The sequence below is a fragment of the Nanorana parkeri genome, unplaced genomic scaffold, assembly GCF_000935625.1.
Source record: "Nanorana parkeri isolate BGI_ZX_2015 unplaced genomic scaffold, ASM93562v1 scaffold791, whole genome shotgun sequence".
Lineage (NCBI taxonomy): Eukaryota > Metazoa > Chordata > Amphibia > Anura > Dicroglossidae > Nanorana > Nanorana parkeri.
In genome coordinates, this window is record NW_017307059.1 from 193,132 (window position 1) to 220,294 (window position 27,163).

Sequence of the window (27,163 nt, forward strand, 5' to 3'; positions counted from 1 at the left end):
TTTTTACTAGTGCTGGTAATGATTAAAAATTTCCTGTTCGATTAATCGAAATTTTTTTTAAATCGATTAATTTAGATTAATTATAAACGCACATACACATCCAACTACATTGGCCTATACACATACAGCACAGCAATAAAGTAATAAAATGAACTAGGATCACACTAATCCAGCACGTTATTAATCTCACGTGCCCCACTCAATATGGCCGCCGCTTGAGTGGGGCAACTCAGAATAATAACGTGCTGGATTAGTGTGATCCTAGTTTATTTTATTACTTCATTGCTGTGCTGTATGTGTATAGGCCAATGCCAGGGATCCCAACCTGAAATAAGCAATTTCAGGGAGGTGGCCCTCTCATTTCAGGGAGGTGCCCTGTCCCCCCCATCCGCGGGGGGGGGGTTAGGGGGGGCTGGGAGAGAGCACCCCCCTGAAATGATGGCAGATAGCACAGGAAGCAATAGCTTCTTTGCTATCTGCAGACTTTTTTTGTAGTTGTCAGAATAAAAAAAAAAAAAAGGCATAAGAATGCATAGCTAGATTCCTATTGGCTATTTCACTTTGCAATAGCCTATAGCAAACTAGCTATTGCACCCGCCCCCTGCTGCTTTCAATCACCAGAAGAGGACCTGATAGAAAAATTCAGGTCCCCCTCTGCTGATTGACAGCAGAAGTGGGCGGGTGCATTAGCTAGTTTTCTATTGGCTATTGCAAAGTGCAATAGCCAATAGTAATCTAGCTATGCAATCGTATGCCTTTTTTTTTTCTTTTCTGACTGTCAGGCCGCGGCTCCCGATGTCAGAAAAAAAAAAGATCCCTGGGAAAGGTTTAATCTGCTCGATTGAGCAGATTAAACCTTTCCGGTAAAAGTGTGTCTATCCCAGGTGGCCGTGAGAGTTAGGATGTGTACTCACCGGCCAAAGCAGCTCCATCAGGTAACGAAGGGAAGGTGGAGGAGTCCAGTGACGTCACGGACATTGACATCACCGGACTCCTCCCCCCTTCACTTCGTTAGCCGTTAGAGCCACTTGTGGAAGGGGGGAGGAGTCCGGTGACGTCGATGTCCGTGACGTCACCGGATCTCCGACGGAAGCCGGCGGAGAGGTGAGTACGGATCCAAAGAACTTTGATCGATCAAAATAATTTTGATCGATCAAAAAAATTAACGATTAATCGTTAAATTCCGCAGCCCTACTTTTTATCTAGATCAGTTTTCAAATGAATCTGTGGATGGCCTGGGCAATTCAGACTGGGCATATGACGAAGAAATAAACAGAGGATACCTTAATAATATTTTGTCAAAATGATCAGTAGATGCTTATAGATAGGCAGGTGAAGCTTTCTGCAAATGTTCGCCTTTGCTTTTGAGCTTGACTTTTCCCTCCTCTGACTTAAATGGGATATGCAGCCTTTGGATCTACTAGTCTTGTTTGCCATGTGTTTTTTACAGAAGCAAAACCTCTGCTTGTGCATTCCCCAATATGCTCCTCTTGAATTGCTCATCAAAGCAAGACACTGTGCAAGCTTCTGCTACCAGTGATTTTATGGTGGTTCTATAATGAAGCTTCCTATTTCTAACACGACAAACTAATATTCTAAAATGTATGTGTAGGCATAGAGACTACCACAACTGACAACTTTTGGTCAGCCCCCTTTTCTTACCAGGTTTGGAGAATTAACATTTTTCATTCTGAAATGTTTTTGCAATCAGTACTATCAGACCTTGAGAGATGATCCTATTTAACGGCTATTTTACTTCTTCAGCTGTACATATATAAAAAGGAGACTGGAATTCGATGGCAGTAACGCATAGTCACACCACAAAAAGCACATTTTAAAATGATCCTGCAGAGATTCAGAATCAAAATAATGAGTAATAAATGTTGGGAGTCCTGAATATTAAAAATGCAAAATTATTTCAAAGTGAACTACAAGGAAAGTTAAAAACTAATCTTGCATTGGAGTTCCTCCTACACTGCAAGGGCTAAATTCTGGTTTTCTAGAGAACATTACAAAGAAAATTTACTTATCTCATCCCTTAATCTCTTTCCCCCGACAATCCGGGTTATGGGTGGGCCCTCGGCATCATCACAACTGCAGGTTTGAGTGCAACCAACGGATGGAGTGCTGTAGATAAGTCGATTCAAGAGCCATGTCACATGGAGAGAGAGGTGGAGCATGCGTGACTGAGGTATAAGATAAGTAAAACATATTTCTAATGTCCTCCTAGACAAAAACAGTCATTCAACTACTGCATTGCCAGAGGAGCCCCACTGCAAAGGTCGTCTTTAAATTTCCATAGAGTTCAGCTTTTAAGGAAACCAGTCCTAAGTGTAATATGGGGCCACAATTGTGGATCTGCCTGACTGCAGATCAGTAGTCCTAATAAACATACACATGATGCCACCTTATATCTCTTGGGGCACTGGTGCTGAGATCACAGCAGCAAATTTACCACTGACTGCCCCAACCATTAGATAGCCAAATAATCCCATCACCCTGGGTGACTGTTAAGTCCACCTGCAATATTAACTGCCTTGAAGAAATAGGTGGAGGCACAAAGTGCTGCAGAGGACCACCAGAGTCTGCAAGAGATATAAAAATCCATAAGGCGATTCTTTTTCTAGTGCTCACACAAGAATGAAAGCATTTTGGGTGGGGTGGACATTCAAATGGGTTAGGGATTGTTTGTGCAAGATCCATATCCTGCAACAGCAAATACATTACATATTTATGTTTTTGGCTAATTTAATAATAGGTGGAATATGTAAACCTCTATAAGCTGTAAACAAGTCAATAGCAGATTGAATTTTCTAAAATGAAGCAGCATTAAGACCATTTTACTTCAGCTATAGATGTGTAACAGCATTCTGGACCATTTTATTAAATTCAGTCCATCAACTTGCTGGGACACTGAAAAGCTGCCTTTTCTAGGGAATTCTAGGAGTGACCAGCAGAGCAATCATGGCAATGTATAGATAATCATTGACCCATTGAACACTATCTTCATATAACTTCCATGTCGGGAAAGAAAAATGAACATGCATGTGAACTATGGACCAGAGCTAAATTATCTGTGGCAATCCAGTTTTTGTTAAACTACCAATGAAGAAAAGAGCATTAGTTGAAATGCTTGAGACTCACAGCTTGAAAATACCATATTCAAACAAATCAAGCACTTTGTTTGTTATACGATAGTGATAATGTTTGCATTATGCAATGTGATGTTATCTGCCAACATTTGGAATGTTAGAATTCATTTACAGTTTATGCATGATCCACAAAACTTTTCTACTCTGAACAGGCAGTGCAGCTGCTCTAGCACTGAATCACAACAGCCCCATCCACCTTCCCCATTGGCAAAGACCCAAACAGATTGACATCAGTCTCTTATTATTCCTCCCATGACAAAAACATGACTCAGGATATTCAGCTCAATCCTATTAACATAAAGACCAACACTGATTTGGATTTTTCAAATATATAGTGACATACACAACATGCATAACAATAAATTACTGCTGCAGATGAGGCCAAGCCTGGTTACTATCTGCTCAGTTTACTGGAAACTTTGCTCTCCCGTATAGAGGGCTTTCCCCGGCTGGTTTTGCTGCCTGTTGAATGATGACCGCTACCTGGTCCCTTGGATAGGTTCTTGCTTTGTTTACCACAGCAATGATCCTGTTGACATGACCTTCTTGAAGAAGAAGAGCCAGATAGGCTGGGTGGTGATTTGCTACGGCCTACGTAAGAATTTGAGCTTTTGGGCTCATAGTGATGGGGTCGTCCAATTCTTGAAGAGGAAGAGCTGTTGGTTCTTGGTAAAGATGAACTTCGTGGGGAACCACTTGGGCTGCGTCGAGGAATGACAGGGCTCTTGGGAGGTGTTTTGGGACTGTGAGGCGAGCCGGGGCTTTTAGACTGGGAGGAACTACGGGGCTTCTGGGATCCATTTTTAATTATCTGAGCAAGACGGGAAAGCAGGTCTGAGTCAGAGTTTCCACTTCCCAAAACCTTATATCGGCGAATTCTGCAAGAAAACAAAGATGAACCAACAATTATGAACACTTCTTTATAAATACAAAGTTAATACCAATGTATGCACTTTAAGTTGCTGGATTATGAAATAAAACTGATGATCAGTACAAATTAAAAGATTACTTCTAATCTCTTCAGCGCATTTACAAGGAGATGGCGGCATAATCATGTGTCCTATAAAGTGAACCTGTGCTTTGCCCACACTGGACAAAGTTTACATTAAAAGAGACCCCACCAGTAGCTTATGCTTAACTTCACTTTGCTCTCCCAGGACTCTCTTCAACTGATGGGAATGAAGACAGATAGACCTGTGGAAGCTTTGAGTCATACCTCAGAGCTTGCATAAGGCTGAGGATGCTGTTCCTGCCACCATGTGACAGTACTGGTGGCCTGAGGAGCCAAGCACCAGCACTGCCATGTGTTATACACATGCCTAAACAGAGAGAGTAAGCCGATTAAAGATATAGCTCAGTGTGCCTTGTTCTTCATTTAAAAGACCCGGAAAGGAAAGTAGACAATTAATGACCGTGTCTCCTTTCTGCTTTAACAATACCATAAACAGCCAACAGACTTTCTAGGTACCCACAAAAACAATCAATGATGTAAAACATGTATCATCTTTATTTACATAAACACATTAAAAACGCATATAAAATACATCAATGTGACATTGTTACTGGCTCTAACATATAGCAACTACTCATCACTCTAAAATATCCAACACCAATGGACAGAAATATTGTTGTAGATCACATTATTCTTCATGCGAATACAACGCATTACAGAGACATGAAGAACCAGAGTGATATACAACATTTCTGTCCATTGGAGTTTGATATTTAAGTAGTTGCTATATGTTAGAGCCACCTCATTTATACATATATTTTATAAGCCTTTTTAATACAGGTTTATGTAATTAAAGATGATACATGTTTTACATTATTCATTGTTGATTGCTTATGTTGGTACCTAGAAAGTCTGTTGTCGGTTTATTGTATTGGGTCCAAATACCATTCGCACTCCTACAGTCTTACAGTCCAAAAAGGCATCTGTGGTGCTCAAGGTGACCGCATGGATGACGCCGTGCAAACATTAGCAGTAAATTCAAGTATTTCACCGACACACACTTGGAAAATCAAATATCAATATCTTGAATTCACACTTCATGTATCAAATCAATATCAAAAATAAAGCATTGGCGAAAGATAATTTAATTTACGTCTTCAAACAATGTTTTAAACATGCTGTTTGTGGACCCTAGGTCCTATGCACAATGTCTGTTTATCGCTCATCATCTGGTGCCGTACAGGCATCCAGCCTTCCCCTTTGCTGGATGTCACTGCGACACGAGCGGACGCGGCTCACAGCCCGGCCGCTCTGGCCGCATCCTAGCAACGAGCAGACGACGAGGGCGTGTCTACAACCTCCGGCGCATGCGCAGTCCACTGTGGAATCCAGATGGAGATCACACACCGCTCTACATCGGTGGCCATGGCAACCTGGGACGCTGTAAGATCGGCACCAGGAGATCTGATGGCAGGGAGTCCTGCACACATACAGCATCAGCAATTGCATGGATATAGTATTAATTTATTCTTGTTTTCACTATATTTTTGTTTTACCTCATCTCACTGTCTGGGTATGTGAACTTTTTTGAATTTTGGCAGGAATTACGTCATGGGCTGTTCTCTTTGCACCTGGATTGAGATATATATCTATACATATAGATATATATCTATATATATTCATCAATATATTCTGTCACTGTGTTGCTCTGATGAAGGATCCCTGTGAGGACCCGAAACGTTAGCACCTTATGACATTATGTGACATCCTTCACCAAATAAATATATCGATGTAATATCGATATTTGATTTTCCAAGTGTGTGCCGGTGAAATACTAAATGTACTGTTTTTTGTATTGTTCTATATAAATTTGGGATGTGGTACCCCCCACATGTATTCCTTAGGGAAAATATTCCATGGAATAAATACAAGAGAATAGTGGAGCCCCCTCAAAATGTCTATCAGAGCTGTAAAGAATTCAGGACCTAAGAGCACAGATTTTCGCCACTTGACTGTCCAAAGGCACAAGAAAGCATTGTGTGGTTTAACATATCAGCATCTGGAACATAAAATTTAGACAGACTAGCCTTTTAAATGTAATAATTATGAGATTGGCAATTTTGTAGATTTTAAAAATCAATATCATACTTAACCGTAAGAGATCACCATTTTACACTGCTCTTACCGTGCCTCCACTCCAGGCCGTGTAGGTGGCTTTCCAGGTGGGGGTCTGGGAAGGAACGGAGTTGGAGGAGCACTACTGATCTGATCATTACTGGTCCAGGACACAGGACGAGGGATTTTGCTTTTTCTTGACTGAGGGCTGTAAGATGCACCACTGCCATCATCCGATTGCCTGACATTAGAATCTGAGACTGTTCTAGGAATGAAGAAAACTTCTTTGTCCAGTAAACCTATAGCTGGTGGTGAGGTATTTTCCTCCAGTGACTTATCAGAGGCACTTGAGAAGTCACCAAGTAATGACTTCTGGCGTTTTTCCAGTAGGAGTCGGACGAGGTCTGTCTGATGAGCTTTTTTCAAAAGAAGCTTCTCCTTAGCAGAGATTGGAGAAGAGGATTCTGAAGCCGAGTCTACCTCCGGAGCCAGTACAGGAATTCGGCTATGTCTGGTGGGAAGGGAGGACTTAGTGTGATCCTTTCTAAATTGTAGAGAAGAGTTGTCACTCAGGTCAAGTTGCTCTCCATTTTTTAGAATTGTTTGATCTTTATCATTCTCTTGTTCAAGTAACGTGGACATGCTCATCTTGTGGTCAAGGAATCCATTAGCATCTACATTGTTCTTTTCTTCATGAAAACCGTTTTGCTGAACTTCCAGGGAGTCCCCTGCTGCTGTAAAGACAATCATGTGTTCTTCTGAAACTACATCAGGTTTCACAGCTTGAAAATCTGTATGTTCATTTGGCACAGAGTGGAAAGTCCTAGTCTCAGCAGGTTGATTAACATCAGACACTGCACCTTCAGAGGATTTGCACTGCTCAGGAGATAGCCCATGTGGATGGAAGCCTTTGTTTTGTTCCCCCTTACCTTCAAGGAAACCAAGTAGGGAATGTGACGGAGACTGTGCTGGAGTCTCTAAACCTTTCTTCTCACTTATCGATTGGTAATTCTTATTAACCAAGTCTTTATGGCCGGAGTCTAGGGATTTGACACATCCTTTTTCCTGGTTTGTTTTGTCTAAATCCAGTGCAAGGTTTATTTTGTTTGCTAGAGTAGCAGCAGGGTCTTCTGATGCACCATATCTTAGTGGATTTTCCTGTGGTGACAACATCTCTAAGATATGGGTATCCCGATCTCGCTTCTCTAAATGAGGTCCACATGGAAAGCTTTCTGAAGCAGACTGTGTAGATGTCACCGAAGGCCGAGGAATGGTCATCTACAAGAAGAGATTTAAAGCAAGTTAATACAAGCAATTTCTGGAAGGCAAAAGACTATACTGTCATTCTTTGCTATTCTTCCATTCTGCAAGGTTGATTTATTAACAGCTTGAGAGTCACCATTTATTTCCTCACTTCTGCTGACAACCTCACCAGACCTCACTATTTTTGGTTAGGGGTACCAAAGAAAGAAATTGCAATTGTTTTTTTATATACCTTTTCTGCCTATGGTAGGCTATACATTTACATAATATTTGATTTTTTTACAGTGTAATCACAATGTGCAAATAGAAAACAGAAAATTGTATACTTACCTTTGGTGATTTTCCTTTCTGGTCACCTCCTGTCCTTAACAGCATACTGATGGATTAACTCTGCCCCTACTGGATTGATCGGACTGACTACCCTATAAATGAAAAAAAGCCCCAACCTAACAGCAGCATTTTAATAGTCAAGCTAGCAATGACAAACGTATGTTGCCATGCATAGGTGTCAGGAAAGGAACATTGCTGAAGGTAAGTGGGCAACCTCATAGTTATGTAATGAATCTGAAGAAGTGACAAGTGTGGTCATTCCAGTGGCCGAAATAACAAATGACTCTGCTGGGTGGTCCCCCAAGATCACCAGAATGGGATTCCTCATAAGGGATACCTTTAGCACGTCAAGGATGACTATTTCAGGAAGGACAGCTTCACAGAACCTGCATTGAAAGGACTGGAGGAACTGGCCAGGTAAGGGTAGAAAAATGCATTCTAAACCAAATTGTCTTCTTTAATAGGGAGAGTGCTTGCATCATATTGCCATGAAAACAAAACAAAAAAAGAATGCTGGTGTTAGGCAAGGTTCTTTAATGTATAAGGTAGATGGGGCAATCAATCCAGTAAAGGCAAAGTTAACCCATCCATAAGCTGCCTTGCTTGTGCCAGGAAAAGGTTTGATATATTTAGTACGGCAGAGTTCACATTTTGCTTACTTTACTTAACCTTCGTGAGTATAGGCACAGAGATAAGATAGCATAGACCCTGGCACCATTTGGGTTACTATAAGCAAACAAATGGCAGAATATTAACTCTACACATTTCATAATACCTTTTACATGACAGTGTTAAACAGTAAGGACACCCAAGAAGGGGTAGAAAAAAGTCTTTAGGCATTATGAACAGCAAACCTCAATATACTGATGGAAAACCAAAACTATGCCTCCCAACCAATGCTGAAAAATGATTTAACCAAACTAACTTATTTCTGCCATTTGCCTCAGATGGAGACATGTAGAGATGGGCACACACAATATTGATTTACTTATATAAATGTAAATACAGTATTTAAGCAGAGCTCCAGGCAAAACATTTTCCTCTTTTGAAGAGAAAGGGGAAAAGCTTAGAACCTCTGTTAGGTTTTTGTTGTGGCCTGTACCTTTGTGAGAATTCTTTGCTTCCTGTTGTGGCATAAGAACAGAAAGAAGGGGGAAATCTCCTCGACAAATGCAGACTGCTATAAAAGCATATAGCAGAGGGATACATTAGGATACACTTGTTATGGAAATTCACTTGGTTCAACGCACAAATCCATGTCGCATTAAGCTGCGCCAAACGCAAAGAATTTCCCCCGTTGTACTACGCTCCTTTATGCAAGGACTGGAAGTATCTCCTTCTATAGAGTCATGTAGAGTCAGGAGACAGATGTTGCTTGCTCGATAATCCCATGCTAAGAGACCTGAGCACAGGTATGTTTATTGTTTATACCTGCCCAACAGGAAGTGATATCAGACAGGAAGGGGTGTCTCAAACAGCGAGACAGGAAGTGATGTCAGACAGGAAGTGAACAGTAGTCAGCTAACAAATCACATGTAATAGCAATCAATGACCACCGGAGTGACTTTATCCCGCGTGGCTCAGTGAGCAATGCCACATAACGTTACTAGGATTCTCATGCGCGCTCATTCACAAGGACAACGTTATATCATCTCAGGCGTGTTGATCAGGCACCCCAGAGAGAACAAACGCACGTTCCTTTCATATACTGCGTTCAAGACAAATGTATCCACGCAAGCCAATAAATCCATGCATTGCACGGGGGGCCCCAGCCGGCGTCCATACATTCGCCAAGACACAGCTCCGTTGCGCATAAGAAATCTCCTCCAATGGATTAATCCCCCAGTGTCTATTTAAACCGAGACACTGAGAGACTAATGACAAAACATTACAATACACTAAAAACACATCCTAATAAAATTTCCACAACACACTTTGGGTCCAGAAACAATCTGGTCTGGAGATTAGGGATGCAGCGATATTGGTATTTCAGTATCGAGTACAAGTACTGGTATTTTTTTCTCAGTACTCGCCGATACCAAAAACCGATACCGGAAGTCCCATTAAGGAAGCCAGGCAGCGTGTAATGACTCGCCACCCGGTTTCCTGATTAGCAGGGAAGTCGTCCCCATGCTTCTTGTCACTAGGTGATAAGAAACCATGGAGCCTGCTTCACGACCAATCAGAGAGCCAAGCACCGCATCCTTACAGGCATCTGGCTTCCTGATTGGCCTGATTTCCTGACCAATCAGGAAGCCGGGCAGCGAGTCATTACACACAAGTGACGAAGGAGCTTGGAGCCGGCTTCCCTGCCAATCGGGAAGCCGGGCAGTGTGTAATGACTCGCTGCACAGCTTCCTGATAGCGGAAGTATCGGGTAGGCATCGGACCATTTGGGCGAGTACAAGTACTCGCCCATATACTCAGCATCGGTACCGATACTAGTGCATCCCTACTGGAGATGACATGGATGTTGTATGAATGGGCTAGGACCAGTTAAACACAGGAAAATAAAAACCTGCCTACAGTAAACAAACACGAACTGCTCACTAGTCAGGCACTTCACAAGTCCTCCTGAATCCTCAATTGTTATGACAATGGCACTTCTACACTTCTGCAGCAGCAAGTACATCTCATTGCTCAAGAGTTCCGCACTACACAGACTGATTGCCTCTGGCATGGCTCAAACTGGCCATCAACTGCAAATATTCTGCTGTTCTTAGGAGGTTATACCTAGGTATGCAAGATCTTTTTACAAGATCTTCAGGGGGCAAAGGCAATAATCATGATAGATTTTATTTTTACATCTTTTCTGCTAACAATTATGCTATAAAAAGGTTGCAAACTGTATCTGTATGGTACTTTTTGTTTACAAAGATTTTTATTGGTATCTCCAATTCCCAGGCTGGTACCGGGGCAGTTTCCTCAGGTCAGAGAGCTAGGTTCATTGATTTTGTATAAATTAATGGTTTCCTCTTTCCCTCTGAAAGCATCATTTCTATAATACAGACAAAGTATAGACTGGGATGGTTGGCATGGAGTGCGAGGAAAAACGTCTGACTTGTATCTGTATCTCTCAGTATTAGGTACAGTATATTGATATTAAATTAGAGCATATTATGTATTCTACTTTTCAAGACAAAGCACATTTAGAAACACATTACCTGTGAAAGGAGTCGTAATCTCATCACACAAAACCATTCTTAGCAGTTACAAAAATGACGCCAGTGTATTATGATCACGACACCAAACCACACTGATCAGGAACCAAAATCACTTCTTCAAAACCTGTAACCACTGCAATAAGCACTGGATGGAATAGCATGCTATATGGAGGTGGAGCATGCAGTTTGCAGCACTGAACACATAACATGAAAGCTTTAAACAGGGACAAAGGGAGGAATTTCACATGCAGCTCAAGATGCAGTAACTAGATTCTGTGGCCAGTGCAAAGCTGGTTTTGGTAATGGGAAAGGTGTTTTCTAACAGTCTATACAATGAGGTCTAGAAAGAAAGCTTTAAAGGATAAAGCTCTAAAAAGGTAAATATTAGTAGAAAAACTCTAGATAAAGAATGGAAGAGGATATTGCTAAAAAAAAATATTGTATCTGAATAATTTCCCAATTATTTTTATTTTTCTCCACTGCATGTTTAACAAGTTGTTTCGAAATTATCTAAACAATCCGAATTAAGTAATCATTTTGATAGAATTTAGTCGCTCTGCTTTCCAATCAGAATTGACATTCATGCAAGTGCTGGAACACTGCAATTGAGTTATCTATGGATCAGAGTAGTCCCTTGCTAAATTTTATATGTATAGTTAGTCTGCATCAATATCTGATACAGCTTACCTATTTGACATGAACACACAGGCCTCATGATCAGTACGCTACGAAAAGTCTCGCCAATTGGCATGGACCTGAAAACCCAGAACAATTTTAAGCTGGCCTATTGTTAGTGGGCAGAACTATCAGATGTTGTGCCATTGACCAATCATTAGCATTTTGTAATAACTAAACTGAGATTTCTCCTTATATCCAATTGGTTGGTAAAGCATATGTCTACTATGAAAGTACTGTATCGGCCATTTGGCTTTCAGCCCTAGCTGTTTCCTGTGGTGCATGGCATTACAACACAGCAAGATCTACTTTTAATTCTAGAAAATGGTCAATGGGACAAAATCCTTCTGGTTATTATAATGTATTAGTTACAACTTCAAAATGTCACATATAAAATTATATTTTCTCTGCTCCTTGTGGAGCCTTAAGATTTAATTTTGGGACAAATATGTTTTACTGTTAATAGTGAGGACACAAACTAAGATGGATAGACACATGATGACTTATGGACATAAGTAATTCACCTGGGATTTTGATATTCGAATTACAGAGGGGTACTTTGTGCCACAATGGGGAGTGACCGGAAGCTTCCTGCGGCCAACAGAACGGGAGGAGGAAGAGTAGCTTTCGGCTGACTGACTCTTGGGGATGCCAATCTCTCTCTTGGGTGGAGACTCTGTGCGACCCAACTGGGATGTTACAGGGCTTGTGAAGCGCATGGGACTGCTAGGAGGTCTTGAGGTAGCGGAAAACAGGATGTGGGAAGCATCAAGCTGTGAATATGCCATGAGGGGGAGGAGAAAAAAACAAATAAATAATGCTTGTGAATGCCATGAGCTGTAGCACTAGTCATGGATGCAGGGCTGTGTTTGCATTTCCTCGAAGTTCTACTCAATAAAATGAAGGCATGAAATCCAAGCATTCTTAACCATGAACAAAAACAAATGCCAGAGATAATAAGGACACAAGGAAGCTTCAATTATCTGCAATCTTTCAGACAGTCATGTTAAAATCTGAGTACACCCCATGGAAATTGTTGACTTTTTCAATGTATTTGAGCAGGCAAACATTAAAAAATGTATTTAAACAATGTCTACAGATAAAGGTGATATAGTTGAACAAAACCCCAGGAAATATTTGCCTTTTCAATTATTTAACAAATATAATCAATATATCAATGAAGTGTTTTGGAAAGGGGTATTTGAAACTGGCAGATCATGCAAGGAAACCAACAAGTACTCGCCCAAATACTCGGTATCGGCACTGATACCGATACTAGCATCAGTGCACCCCTAATATCAATAGACGTAAATGTGTACACTGGAAAAAGTACTCCCTTGGCCTCAGAAGCCGATATTGTCTCGGTAGCATAAATGACTGCATTTTTCATAACTGCCCACCAGTCACGGACATGGACTAGGTGAAAATGTTACCCACTCCATGAAAAATCCCTTTAATTGCAACAAATTTGTTGGTTTCCTTGCATGATTTGCCAGTTTTAAATAACCCTTTCCAAAACACTTCATTGGGATTGAAATCAGGGGCTTTGACTAGGCCAGTCTGTAACCCTCCTTTTTGTTTTTTCCTTTTAGGCCATTCCTTTGTATATTTGCCACTGTGCTTTGGATCATTATGCTGAAAAATCCATGCCCACTTGAACTTTTGGAAAAATGGCCCCACATTCTCATCAAGCACACTTTGATATGATTCTGAATTCATAGTTAAATCAATAACAGCAAGCTGCCAACCCCTGAAGCAGAAAAGCAAACCCAAACCTTTAATTTCCATGCTTCACAGTTGGTATGAGGTTCATCTCCTGAAATGCTCTCTTCAGTTTGTGCCGAACAGGTCTACTGTTCCTGTGGCCAAACATTGTTTTGCATATTTGTATAATGGCAAATTGTAGTCTTGCTTGTTGTACAGCAAATTATTTTTCCTGGCACAACTTCCATGCAGATTAAATTGGTGTAATCGATTTCTGATTGTAGATGTATGCACTTTGACACCAACTTTTGTAACAGTAACCTGCTGATCCTGCAAGAAAATTTTGGGCTCCTGGAGACTTATATAGCATCAAATGGTCAGCTCTTGGACTGGCCAGCTTTGGACAAATTAACAAACATTTGATATTCACCCCACTCACAGATAACTTTCCTTACAGTGTAATGATTGATTAAAAAAATATTGGGAGATCTTTTTAAATCTCTTTCCAGACTAAGGCATTCACACCCTGCTTGGTGAGGCCCTAGAGAGCTAATTTGATCTTGTCATGTTGACACTACACAGATTAGGGCTGCAACTAATTGTGCCGCCCCAACGGGGCATAGAATATGAGATGCATAGCCTCAGTTAATATTAGCATTGTTTTAGATAGAGTTATTATAGTGTGTTTTTGCCTAACTATTTTCCCCATAGCAAAAACAGGTGCTCTAGCAAGACTGAAAGTCCTTGAACAAGCAACGGGACAAAGTACTAACTCAGACTGTCTTATTCCAGCAGAACTGAAAGATCCAATTGAACGCACTAGTGAATATGTGCTAAAACATAATGTTTGCAACAATACAGAGTCATCTCCTGTACCTCCTACTAACAACACTGTTCAGTTATTTTACAATCGATTAGTTGGCCGATTATTTTTTCGATTAATCGGATATAAAAAAATTTAAATGCCATCCCTAATTTAAAATAAAATACACAAATGCAGTGCTAAAAAACAAAGTTTACTTAAGAATAAAACTGCATGCACAATTTTTTGCAATTGCTCTACACTGAAAGGCACAGCATTGCAGTACTGTGCGCTCCAGTGCAGGCAATCACACTGGGGGTGGGAAGCGCGTTTGGGGTGCCACTGAAATGAATGGCACTGCAACGCACCTCCCGCAGCAAAATTTGTCAGGCTTTTATTTCTTTATTTTAATAATTGTATTGTAAGCACATGGCACTTTAATAGCTTCAGCCAGGGAATGACCGCTGCCAGTGGCAAGACTCAGCAGACAACAACTGAATATAAATACAGCGGGTAGTGGGCTGGTGTACTAACCAGCCTATTGGCCATTTCAAATAGCATAAGCCAATAGCAGGCTGGCTATTGCACCCGCCCACTGCTTGCTGTGCCCTCCCTCCCAGCATGGAGGAGAGAGCTACGGGATCTAACCAACTAATTGATAAGAATAGTTGACAACTATTCTCATTATTGGTTAATCGATTCGTTAAATGCAGCCCTAACACAGATATAACAAAGAGAACACCAAACCCTTGATAGTGGAGGTATGACTAAGACACGTTCCACCTGCATACTTCCTAAGGAGGTTGTAATCATTGGCACCTAATCTGGAACACCTGATTCTAAGTTCATGGATTTAAAATTGTAGTAAATGTTGGGGTGTGGTTACTTTTTTCACATGCCAAATCTGTATTTTTTATTAATTTAGATTATGAGAATAAATACAGCATTGTATGCGTTATTTGTTTAGTATATCACTGTTCCGAGTTCAGATCTGATTTTTACCTCTTCACATATGTTCAAAAAGTCAAAAGTTTCCATGGAATGCACTTCCCTTTTTACATGACTGTATCAGACTGCCCAATTATCATTAATTCACATTAATATGTCAATAACTATCTTTAAGATGCAGTTACCTCGAATTTGATTTGAAAGTGTCTCTATACCAGAAACATTTAAGATTTAGATAGAATAGGGAGCGGTTAGAACCCATGTCAGGTTTTACTGCTATCTGACTCTGTTGGAGAGATTTCACCTCCCTTACTGTTCTAGGGACAACTTTTCACCAGACAGGAAGTGAGAGAAAATCTGCAAGATGGAAACAGACAAAAGAAAAGCTGACAGAGCATTCCCCTACATTTGTCTGGTTTGCCGTTAGAGATTTCCCCCCATTTCTATCTTGGGGACAACCTTTTTGACAGGAAGTGAAAACATTTCACCAACAGAAATTCTAACCATTCCCATAAAACTAAAAGAAAAAAATGTAGAAAAAAAAATGAAAAAACAAACAAACTTTGGGGGTATAGATACAATTTATAGTGGAACTCCATGCAAGATAAAAAAAAAACCAAAAAAACAACAACTTCCTTTTATAAAGATTAACCTTTACTTTTCATACTTCTTAATATGCTATTTTTATTATCTTCTTCCATTCAAAGTATTTACTTGTTTATCCTGCCGGTGGTGCTGCTGTGGCCTCATTTCCTAAGTTGGGCCAACAACGCCACGATGCTACTGAAGAGATTTTAGTGTCATCGGCCCTCCGCTGATACTACTGCAGCCCTAACACAGATATGCCGATACTACTGCAGAGATTGTAGCATCATCAGCCCTCCGCTCTCCATTCTGACATCATTGCACTGCCACATCCACAAATACAGAGACTCCTGGCAAACTCAACTCCATACCACACAGGAGAAAGGTGACATAAAAGCAACAACTGACCCAACGGGAAGACTGAGGGCGGTATTGGCAGTCAAAACACAGCAACTAATACATCACGCAGTAATGTATTAACTAACTGTAGCAACTAATACAATACGTAGTAAGTTAATTTTTTTTTAAAAGAAGTCATATTTGCTGTAATCCAGAAAGTAACGATCATCTTTATGGTATATTGGTTGCTGTAGACCTGCCATCCACTTTATACTAACACCCTACTGAACTCCTTTTTACTGGATTCACTGGTTTAAATTTACAATCCCACTAGGAGGCTTCTGGTGTGAAATTAAGCAAATCACTATCTTAAAAGCGGGTGTAAAAAATAAGAAAGCATCTGTGCTTTTATACATTTTAAAGGATTACCATTTTACATCCAAAATTGTTACTTAATGTTGTCTGTCATGTCTTTATATTTTCTGAAAATCTGTTAGGCGAATGGCTTCAATCTTTTTGTTATACATTTTTTTAAAAGTGACCACACTTTCAAACAATATGTGACTGAGCTTACAGTAATGTAACAAAAAAAAATCATCATTACTGGAAATGCATAGCCTGAAAAAAAGATGTTAGTTGGGAGGGGGAATTCTTTACACTCTGTTTATTTGGAATAAAAGGTTTCTTACCGGGGTGATTGCTCCTTCAGCCTGAGCCTCCATTGGACTTGTAGGTGTCGCTGGAAGCAGTTGGCCAGCAGCACCCGACATGACATCCAGTTTGTCCATACACACGCCTGAAGAAACCATGATGTCAAGTCCAACTCTTGGATCAGGTATATTAGGATCCTTATTGTATGTCCATGAGCTTGGTTTTGGAGGACCATCTTGTGGAGATTCTTCCAGCACCTGAAGTACCTCTGGTTCCTCTTCGGAAGGGCTCCCTGTCACTTTCTGACTGCGATTCCCGTTTGAGCCATAATCCTTCAAATCACGCTCTTTGTCTACAATAACCCACTCTTTGGAGTCAACCTCCTGCCGGCAGGAGCTCAGATTCACAGCTACAAACCCGTTGCTTACAATTCCATCCAAGTGTTCTGGAGAGCTGGCCGATCCAGGCTTAGAACCCTCTGGCACATACTCATCATAATGCCAGACATGGTCGGCATGCGTAGAAGCGGGAGCAACAAGTGTCTTTCGTGGTTGAGAAGGCGAAGGAGAAGAGCCGTCAACAACTGGTCCCTCTTTTGAATGTGCCTCCTTCTGAACTTTTTCAGCACTTTGGAAGACAAAAATACATTCAAAAGAATACAGTCAGCAAAGTTGTTTCTTTATAACATAGTATAAATTCTCACCCTGGTGTAACTAGTCAGCTGCGCTAATCAGCTACACAACAGTAATGCAAAACTGACGAGCAACCATAGTGCTTGTTGTTGAATGACAACTAGAGATGCACCAATATAAAATCGGCCGCAAATGGCACTTTTGGCAAAATGCCGAAAGTGCCATTTCCTGGCCGACCTAGCGGTGCATCCGTTCTTTCTCTACTCCCTACTGGGCACTGCTCTGTGTCCCAGCAGGTAAGAAGAGAAACCGTCACAGACGGCCGAGCAATGCGAGTGGCCAGCGTCTCTCCTCACCGCTACACTCAGCCTCCTGTCACAGATCGGGAGAGGGGTGTTCGCGGAGACAGCTTGCAGTGCTGTCACAGGAGGCCGAGCTCACCTCCCGCACTGCCCTGCTCAGCCTCCTGTGACAGCTGTCAGGAAGGAGAGCGAGGTACAAACATTCAGCGATCAGTGATCGCTGAGTGTTTGTACATAATTGAGAACATAGTGTGTTTAGTATATCCTCAATTATGAATGAATGGGAAGTGATCTACACCTCCTGTTCATTCATGATTGTGGTTATAGTAAACATACTCTGTCCTCATGTTATGAATGAACAGCAACACTAATAGAGGACACAAGAGTCCTCAATCTCTTTTTCTATTTTAAAAAAGGGAAATATCAGTGGTCTTAGACCCCCAATATTTCCTCAAAGCCCCTAAAAGTAAAGTAAAAAATGTATGTAATAAAAATAAATAAAAATTAATTACAAAAAAATTAAGTTTATATAAAATAAAATATTTAAAAAATTGAAAACGTTAGAAAGAAAAACATTTTCGGTTTCGGCCTGACATTTTTTTTTCATTTCGGTTTTGAAATTTTCATTTCGGTGCACCTCTTAAGACAACCTGTATCGGTTTAAAGAGGCATCCAAGCTGAAAGTGAAAGACTTGTGCAGTTTTGTTGAAAATCCCTTAAAAAAGGTACACTCCAGTCAAAACTAAAAATTAAACCTGGATTTGTATATGAGGAGCACGTCCTACTTGCTCAATGATTAACATTTCTTCCAGAAACCTCCTAATACCTCAGATTTTCTTTTCTGTGTAGTTCAGCAGTCCACTCCACTTCCCTTTGTCAGCAAACTGCTGATCTAAGAAACCTGCTTGTGATGCCGGACAACTGTCGTCAAGCCCACCCACTGCAAGCTCCTTACTGTAACTCACATAAAAGAAAGCCCAATCCAATAAAAAAAAAATTGGCATTACCAAGCTGCCAATCCAATTCAAATCTGCTTGGGAATTCTGAATCCGATTAGTGATGTAGCAAGTACAGACAAAGAAGCACAGATTTAAGGAAGTACACTTCCAGTGAAATGTGAGACAAGCTGCATAAAAGCTTTTGGCAAGGGATAACAGTTTAACCATTTGTCAAATGCAATCTGTATATTAGCCAGAGGCGGGCTTCCCAATCATGTGAACGCTGTGATTGGCTATTACAATAGCCTGTCCCACCGGCTTCTGATTGTAAACAATGACAGCTCTGTCACTGTGCTGGAAGTGCACACTCAGCCAGCCTGCTGTTCTGATCACACTTAACGAGTATAGCCTGTACTGCGGACCACCCACCATGCCAACACATATGTCCGTTATGCCGGCAGAGGGTATTAACTTGCTTAGCACAATACCCTGTGCTAAACAAACATTAATCTATGTTGTGTTTTGGAAACAGTCAGCTATGTGGGCTCCTAATTCTGAGACTGCATTGTCACTGACAGCGCTGGTCTCACAATATCAGAAACCAAGCAGCTATCATTTAATGAGAATAAGGCACAATGACAGCTGATGACAGGTGTCAACTTTTACGCAAAATATAGAAAACATTTAAAGAAAAAAAAGTTTGCCCATTTTTCAGCTTATAAGAAAAATAAGCAGGCCATTTATTAAAACAGTGTGCCAAAGTATATACTTGTTGCCCAAAATATACACTTCTGTCAATAAATTTAAAAATGATGGAAACTCATACTGAATAACACATACATGAGTTATTATTACAGTGTTTTCCTTCAAAGTCATTTTTGATGAGACTTTGAAATAATTTGCAGATTAGCCACCAGAGGGGGATCTGTATTTGACTCGATCACCTGTACGTAGAGGGAAACTATTTTCTAGATAGAGTAGGGAAGGATTAGACGATTTGCTAAATTTTGATTGCCCTCTTTTTTCCTGGTTGCTCAGATTTATCATCTTAATTTGTCCTTATAACCTTTGTTACAGAGACAAAGTAAGTGAAAATCCATTATTTTAGAGCTGTCCTGAAAGCAGGTGAGGGGAAATCTTCCAATGGGGACAAAGGTTCCAGTAACTTTTTGGTTCAATTTGGGGAGATTTCCTCTCACTTTCTGTAGTATCTCTAAGACAGAAGGTGAAGGGAAACCCTTGCCTACTCTATCTAAAATTTAAAAAAAGGTTTGGGCTATAAATACTCTAACAACTTGAGATAATAGGATTTTGGTACTCACCGTAAAATCCTTTTCTCTCCGTTCATTGAAGGACACAGGGAACAGATCGGAGATCATGTACTGTAGGGTAATATCGCCACCTGCAGGAGAAGGACGCTAGGCACAAAAAAACTAAAGACCAATTACAGCCTAGGGGCGGCCCCTGCTGGTGGCCAAACCCCCCACCTACTGAGAAGTCTCCAGTTTAGTAACATATTAGCTGCACAGGGAATGCATTGTTTATCAACCATTCAGGTGACTTACAGACTTAAGTTGCTTACGCCATGGCCGAATTTTGGCTGAGTCCTGCTGACTCGGCTGAAATTTGGCCTGTGTGTGTGTGTGTGTGACCTCATCGGTACCCCACTTCCACCTCTACCCCCACCGTTGTCAACAAAAGTTGATTTTTAATAGACATTTTTTGTAGAAGCTGCAACATTTTTGGGCTGAACTGTTCGGTTATTCTGACAGATGCACATCCACTGCTGTCAGAATACCATAGACCAGCGAGAGGGAATTCCCTCATCCATGCTGTTAGCGAAGATGGGGAAAACAAGAGCATGAACATATAAGCTATACAGCAAATTGTAGACGTGTGGGTGCACATGTTGCATCCAAGTCTCCATTCACACCTAGGCGTCATCGTTTCCATGTGTAAAATGCGCATCTTCACGTAAGTCTTTCCCCTAGAATGGTTTGCGCGTTTTGCAAATTTTTACAGTCATAGACAAAGACACATGTTTTATTGAGCAGATCAAAATGCATTGCTGTGAATGAGGAAACCCGCACAAAAATGTGCAAAACGCTTGTGTCGCGCGTGTTAATGTGCTTCCATTGATGTCTATGCTGTCAAACATGCTGTAATGTGCCCGAACAAAGCTCATGTACCTTTGCCAGCGTTCTGCGTTTTACAACTTGCGACAAAACATTCAGGTGTGATCAGGGACCATAGAAATTAATGGGATTTCTAGTGTTGATAGTTTTGTCGCACTTGGCTTTGAGTGTCAAAACGCCCAGCTGTGAACAGGGACTAAATCTGTCCTGTGTTGGTATCATAACGCCCTTATGGATGTTTCTAGATTCAAAATTGATGTTTTATCGATTATATATCTTGTTCAATGACACCTTAAAAGTCCTGTGGTACAATATTTTTGTCTCTAATGGAGATAGAAGTAGTTGTAAGAGATAACACTGAAGCCTTTGGGTTTAGTTTACATTAGGTTTATATCAATTTGTCCATCCATGCTGTAACTGAAAGCTAACTCCGAGAAGTTATCTTACCAGTTCTCCAAGAACTTGTCAGCATCAGGTTTTGATTCTAAAGTCATTCTCTTCTCCAGTTCAAAGCTGTGTATGTTGCGTAGCTTACGCAGAAGGGGGACATCTTGTGTGGTTACGCGCACAGGAGAGCCAAGACTTGGAGCATTATGTAAACCATTTGCCTGGCCATTACTATGTTCTTCCTCAGTAGCAGCCTAAGAACAAAACAAATTTGTAGAGAAAATAAAAGGAAGAACTCCCAATCAAAACTATTAAACTTTAGGTGTACAGTATGTTAATAAGGTTAACAGCTATTCAATATACGACTTTGTTTCTAGCCTGTAGATTCGATTTCTACTCTGCTCAGATTCCCAAGCCATTCCGCCTTCATGTTCAATGCTCGCTGAAGCTAATGTGATATATTAAAACACAACAGCAGCGCAATAAAATAGTAAAAGGAGGATGAACAGAGAATTTAGAAAAAGGCTAAATGATGTACTGTATATTTCTGCAATTCATCTTCCATCCGAAACTAGGTAGTTTGTTTTAGCTGGCATTCTTTATGGATGTCCTGGTTTATAGTATATCAGGGATGCACCGATACCAGTTCAGATACCAGAGCCGATACTTGGCATTTTCATGAAAACTACCAGGGTTGCAGCTGGGACCTGGCTCTGGCGCTCCACCACTGTCCTGAAATCATTAGTCTGAATTGTTTTAGAAAAACTGTCACATGACAACAAAAATGTATCAGTAATTGTATCTGTGAGTACTTGCAAAATGTTATCGGTGCATCTTTATATATATATATAAATCTATATAGATATCTAACAGAGATGTACAAATCCCAGGAGCTCCGCGTGCTCCTTACAAATGACAGCTGCCTCCTAAAGTTTGAATTTTTCTCTAGTCTTGGAGCTCGAAAAGTATCTGTACTTGTACCGAGTACGGTACTTAGTATCGGTGCATCCCTGTAGTATATTAGACATGCAAAACCAAAGACTGCATACAGATCAGTAAGAGAGGTTCGGACAATTTTCACTACATGGCAGTGTAAAGTGTACAAACTTTTCAATGAGCTTTTAATTTTATTAAATGTTTTGTTTTTGTTTTCCGAAAGTGCATCTGAAAGTAAAGTCCCAGTTTAAAAAAAGGCGTGTTACCTCTGCTATGTGTTTTGGAAACTCGTGACAACTGGACCATTGATTTAAGTGAAAGTACCTTGCACAGTCCCATTTTAATCTTATTCCTGTTGGCATCCATTTCTTCCCAAACATCCCTCTCCTGGGGGCGCTGATGACTGGGTGATCCAGGTATCCTTTCAGGGGAGACCATCATTGGAATTCCATTCTCGCCATCGCTGAGTTGTTCATCCTGAAACACTTCATCTGTGTTCTCACGCAGCAGGTCTCCAGGTATGGCATTTGCAATCCTGAAAGATAAGCCAGGATTACTAATACTGACAGTTATGAGGGGGGATATCAGCTAAGAAGGCACAAGAAGCGTAGTTTTTTAAAATAGGGTAATATAGAAGGCTTGATTCTGAGCATCACTCGCTATTATTAGGAAATGTATCTTCACATTTACAGAGAAAATGCAGTCCTCAGGCAGTTGGAGGTGCTCATTATCCCATGGGGAGATTATCCAATTTAATATTGAACATGAACCTGAACTTTGTCCAGCAGTTCACTTTAAAGACAGCTCTATCAGCTGCACATACAGGCATTGCGACAAAAAAAAGCCAAATCTGACCCATTCCACGCAAAGCTCCAAAAATGGACTGGACAAAATTATTACCACCCTCAATTAATATTTGGTAGCACAGCCCTTGGAAAAAATAACTGAAATCAATGGCTTCCTGTAACCATCAATGAGTTTCTTACACCTCTCTATAGGAATTTTGGACCACTCTTCTTTCCCCAACTGCTCCAGGTCTCTCAGATTGGAAGGGTTCCTTTTCCCAACTGCTGTTCTGAGATCTCTCCACAGGTGCTCTATGGGATTTAGATCTCTCCACCTCTTTGAAACCATTTCTGGGTGCTTTTTGATGTGTGCTTTGGGTCATTGTCCTGCTGTAAGACCCATGACCTCTGACGGAGACCCAACTTTCTGACACTGGGCCCTACATTGCACCCCAGAATCTTTGGTAGTCTTCAGATTTCATAATGCCATGCAGACAGTCAAGACATCCAGTGCCTGAAGCAGCAAAGCCACTCCAAAACATCAGTGAACCTCCATGTTTGACTGTAGGGCTGTATTTTTTTATTTAAAAGGCCTAATTTCTTTTTCAGAAAACAGTAGAACTATGGGCTTTACCAAAAAGCTGTAATTTTGTTTCGTCTGTCCACAGCACATTCTCCCAAAAGGATTTTGGCTTCCTCATTTAAGTTTTGACAAACTCAAATCTGGCTTTTTTATGTTTCTGTGTCAGCACTGGGGTCCTCCTGGGTCTCCTACCATTTAGTCCCTTTTCATTCAGATGGCGACGTATAGTGCGAGCTGACAGTTGTACCCCGTGTCTGAAGGTCAGCTTGAATTTGTCTGGAAGATGATCGAGGGTATTTATCCACCATTCCAACAATCCTAAGCTGCCATCTTTGATCAATTGTTCTCTTATGTCCACCTCCAGGGAGATTAGCTACAGTGTCATGGGCTGTAAACCTCTTGACACAGTGAACACAGGAACATTAGGATCTCTGGAGATAGACTTGTAATTTTGAGATTGTCCATGCTTTTCCACAAAAACTTGGAATGCAATTATTTCTTGCAATTTGGAGAAGGTGCCAATAATTTTGTCCAGTCCATTTTTGGAGTTTTGTGTGGAAGGTGTCAGATTTGGGGTTTTTTTCCTCCACGTTTTTTGTGTCATACCAATACAAACAAAAGAAATAAACATGAGAATGCCTAAACATTTGTAATTGCAACAATTTTCTGCATGAAGTGGTGCATTATCTGACAAATGCAGCAGTGCCAATATTTTTGGTGACGATTGTATGTACCTTACCTTCAACCAAACTGGAGAAAACATAAAATATAGTGTTTAGCTCCAAATCATGACTTGGAGCTTACACAGCCCAAACAGCACCCACCACTTGCGTGATAGCACAGGGTTCCCAATTGGACAATCGCCAAGCCCCAGCGCTGTTACATAGGAGAAGTCAAATGCTACCCCATACCATGCTATATTTTTCTTCGCTTTTTGGTTCCAACAGCTAAAAGAAGTAGTTGGCATTAAAATAAAACCTGTTGCTTTGCCCTGCATGGTTCAATTTAAGCTACGCATAATTCTCTTAGTGCTATCAAGAGAAACAAAGATTGCAGCTGCTAGAAATTAAAATCCTCTTCCACAGGATTACTAAACAGCAAAATGTAGAGAGAATAATCACTAATAATTGAGAGTTAAAATGCCACCTAATTATGTAGCTATGTTGTAAACCTTTATTACTAAACAAGTACCATGACACAGGGGATCTAACTCGATAAAAAAAAGATGGCATTTTTGTATTTAACGTAAAATACATTCCTTGGCGTTCATTGGAGGAATGCAGGAATTCAGAGACTGATGGGTTATACTGTTGCCTACAGGAGAATTGGACAATGGCAAACACAAACAAATTGTGGCAGCTCAGTATAACCCCTTCTACGCCCAGCATGCATAGACACAGAATGGTGGGACCTGTGTTCCTCAATGAACTCCAAGATATGAATTTTATGGGGAGTACAGAAAACCCTTTTTCTGACTCATTCATTGATAGACATAGAAATTCAGAGACTGTTGGGACGTTTAAAAGCAGTCCTGCTGCGTAATGGGCAAGACCCAAAAGAAAACAAAAAACAAACACTAACAGGCCCACAAAAACAAAGAAATTGAGACTGCCTGCAGCTGAAAGAGCCATGTAAAGGGTCTTGTGCCCCAAGCTGGCCTCAAAAGAGTCCTGAAAATCCACCTGGTAAAACTTAGAGAACATGCGAACAGATGATCAGGTGGTAGCCCTTGGAAAACCGTTGCTAGATGCCAAAAAGCCCAAGAGGCACTCGCATGTCTAGCACAGTGCAACTTGGCAGGAAAGGGTGGAACTCGGTGTGCAAATCAGATCAGGATTCTGCAGGGGTGGAAGCATGCTTGTATCCTCTGTGATCAGCGTAAGCAATTCAATTTGCTATCTGGCAGCATAACTGTTGTGAAATCCTCCCAGGATAGAACCAAGAAGGGGACATGCCTAAAAGGGCTAAGGAAGAAACTGACGGCAGCATAGACGCAAACAGAAGGCAAAATACCAGGCTGTCAGTGTCTGGTACCTCAAGGGGGACCCTTCAGGTACTGGAGCCATTAGAAAAATGTCAGCTAGAGCATTCAATACAGTGAGGCCTTTTGTCTAGGTTCAGACATGTTGTACCTCAGGGCAGAAAGCAATGTAGCACAGGGTACGAGGCTAGGACTCATAATAATGTACCTGTCTTCTGGGTAGCAGGAGAAAGGGTAAAGCTAAAACAAACAGAGTAAACGCTGATCTGGAAAGAACCACAATGCCGAGCCCAGGCACACGTTCCAGGCTAGCCCCACATGCCCAGTCTAGCAGGGTCCTGGCAAGGCACTTAAACTCAGGTAGGAAAGGCCAATGCAGCAGGTATGAAAGTACTTAGCAGAAAAGGTTCGACTTTTCTCAACAGTGCAGAGAAAATACATCCATTCTCCTCGGACACTAGCAAAAGAGGCTTTCTGGGAGTAGGATGTGCTATACGGGGCTGGCCACAATTTTTTTTGTTTGTAAAAGTCCAATTCTCCTGTGGGTGTCAGTATAATCTGACAGTCTCTGAATTTCTGTGTCACTCAATAATTGGGAAACAAATAAGGTACTTACCAATTTTTACGTCAATGACACACACAAAAATCAGGTTTGCCTGGCCTTCCCAGAGTCTGCAGAGTGTTCCTGCTGTCTGGTACTCTCTCCTGGTTGAAAGGAGAACTACGAGGCAAGTGAAAATCACCCAGTTTCATAGATCTAGCCGACCTGTGACAATGAAACTGTCACAGGTCGGCTCAATAGATCGGGAAGTGAGCGAACACATAGCATCGCTCGCTCACTTCTCGATCTATCCCTGCAGAGAGCCATGACTGTCACTCATGGCCCCCTGCAGGGATTTCCCCCCCCCCCGTCCGATCCCCCAGCGCTGACTGGCGGAACAGACGGGGGAGGGGGCGGGCACAGCTGGCTCTGCCGTAGTTGGGTGGATCGCAACACTATTGTCTGGATCCGTCCCGGCTGCGGCGTCTCAGTATAACGCGAGCCGTAGCTTGCGGTATACTGAGCTTAGGGTAACGGGAGGAAGCTAGTTTGTGCCTCCCATTACCCTCAGGAGAACTATGGGGAAAAGCCCTGACCCCGTAGTTCTCCTTTAAGCATCAGGTGAAGCCATATAGAATAATGGCCAGCAGTAGGGCTAAAGGCAAACAAAGTTATTATCTATGACCAGGCCTAGTGGATGCCAATACTGCTGAAAGCATCTGGGGAATTTTGTACCAGCCAAGGGCAGGCTGGGCAATGTAAACTAATATGGTTTCATGAGGAAATGTATTATACAGAGTGCAAATAAGATATGTTCTTCCTGGATTCTGCCATATATCGCAAGTATGTAAGATATTTTTTTTACTTTTTGGAATATTGGGCAGGGTCCATGAGCAATGCTAAATGATAAGGTACTGCAAAGGGTATGAATCAAGTAATCCCACTGCCAGGAAATGTATTTTCTTGAAAATGGAAATCCCCTTTTGAGCTTGGCAGGTGTCAGAACTGCCAAAAAACGCAAAGAAACACAACTTGATGTACACTGGTGCAGTTATTTAAATGTAACAGTTTATGGAATTCCCAATTATTATCTCCAGCCAGTCTGCAAGGCAGGCTGTACCAGTTATATCGAAAGTGCTTTGTAATTGAAAAATGTAACAGGGATTCAAGTAAAATGTGAGTTAAAAAAAGGCAGAGCAGCTAAATGAACGTTCTATTTTAGATCAAGAAAAAAACTTATTTGCAGCATTGCTAATTTTTATT

The 27,163-nt window shown here is 41.1% G+C and overlaps 1 protein-coding gene across 2 annotated transcripts in view; it reads right to left on the reverse strand.

Moving 5' to 3' along the window:
* Window positions 1-3,308: 3,308 nt before the first annotated feature.
* TTBK2 (tau tubulin kinase 2) overlaps window positions 3,309-27,163 on the reverse strand; it is a 63,274-nt gene continuing 39,419 nt past the window's right edge. The window contains exons 10-15 of one of the 2 annotated variants that reach the window (XM_018564884.1): window positions 22,335-22,545; window positions 21,135-21,328; window positions 16,719-17,307; window positions 12,176-12,424; window positions 6,290-7,497; window positions 3,309-4,030 (exon numbers count right to left, since the gene is read on the reverse strand). In XM_018564884.1, coding sequence (XP_018420386.1) covers window positions 3,547-4,030; window positions 6,290-7,497; window positions 12,176-12,424; window positions 16,719-17,307; window positions 21,135-21,328; window positions 22,335-22,545 — 2,935 coding nt within the window. In that variant the 3' untranslated portion in view covers window positions 3,309-3,546. The remainder of the gene's footprint in view (window positions 4,031-6,289; window positions 7,498-12,175; window positions 12,425-16,718; window positions 17,308-21,134; window positions 21,329-22,334; window positions 22,546-27,163) is intronic. The other variant, XM_018564885.1, reaches the window with a different exon arrangement.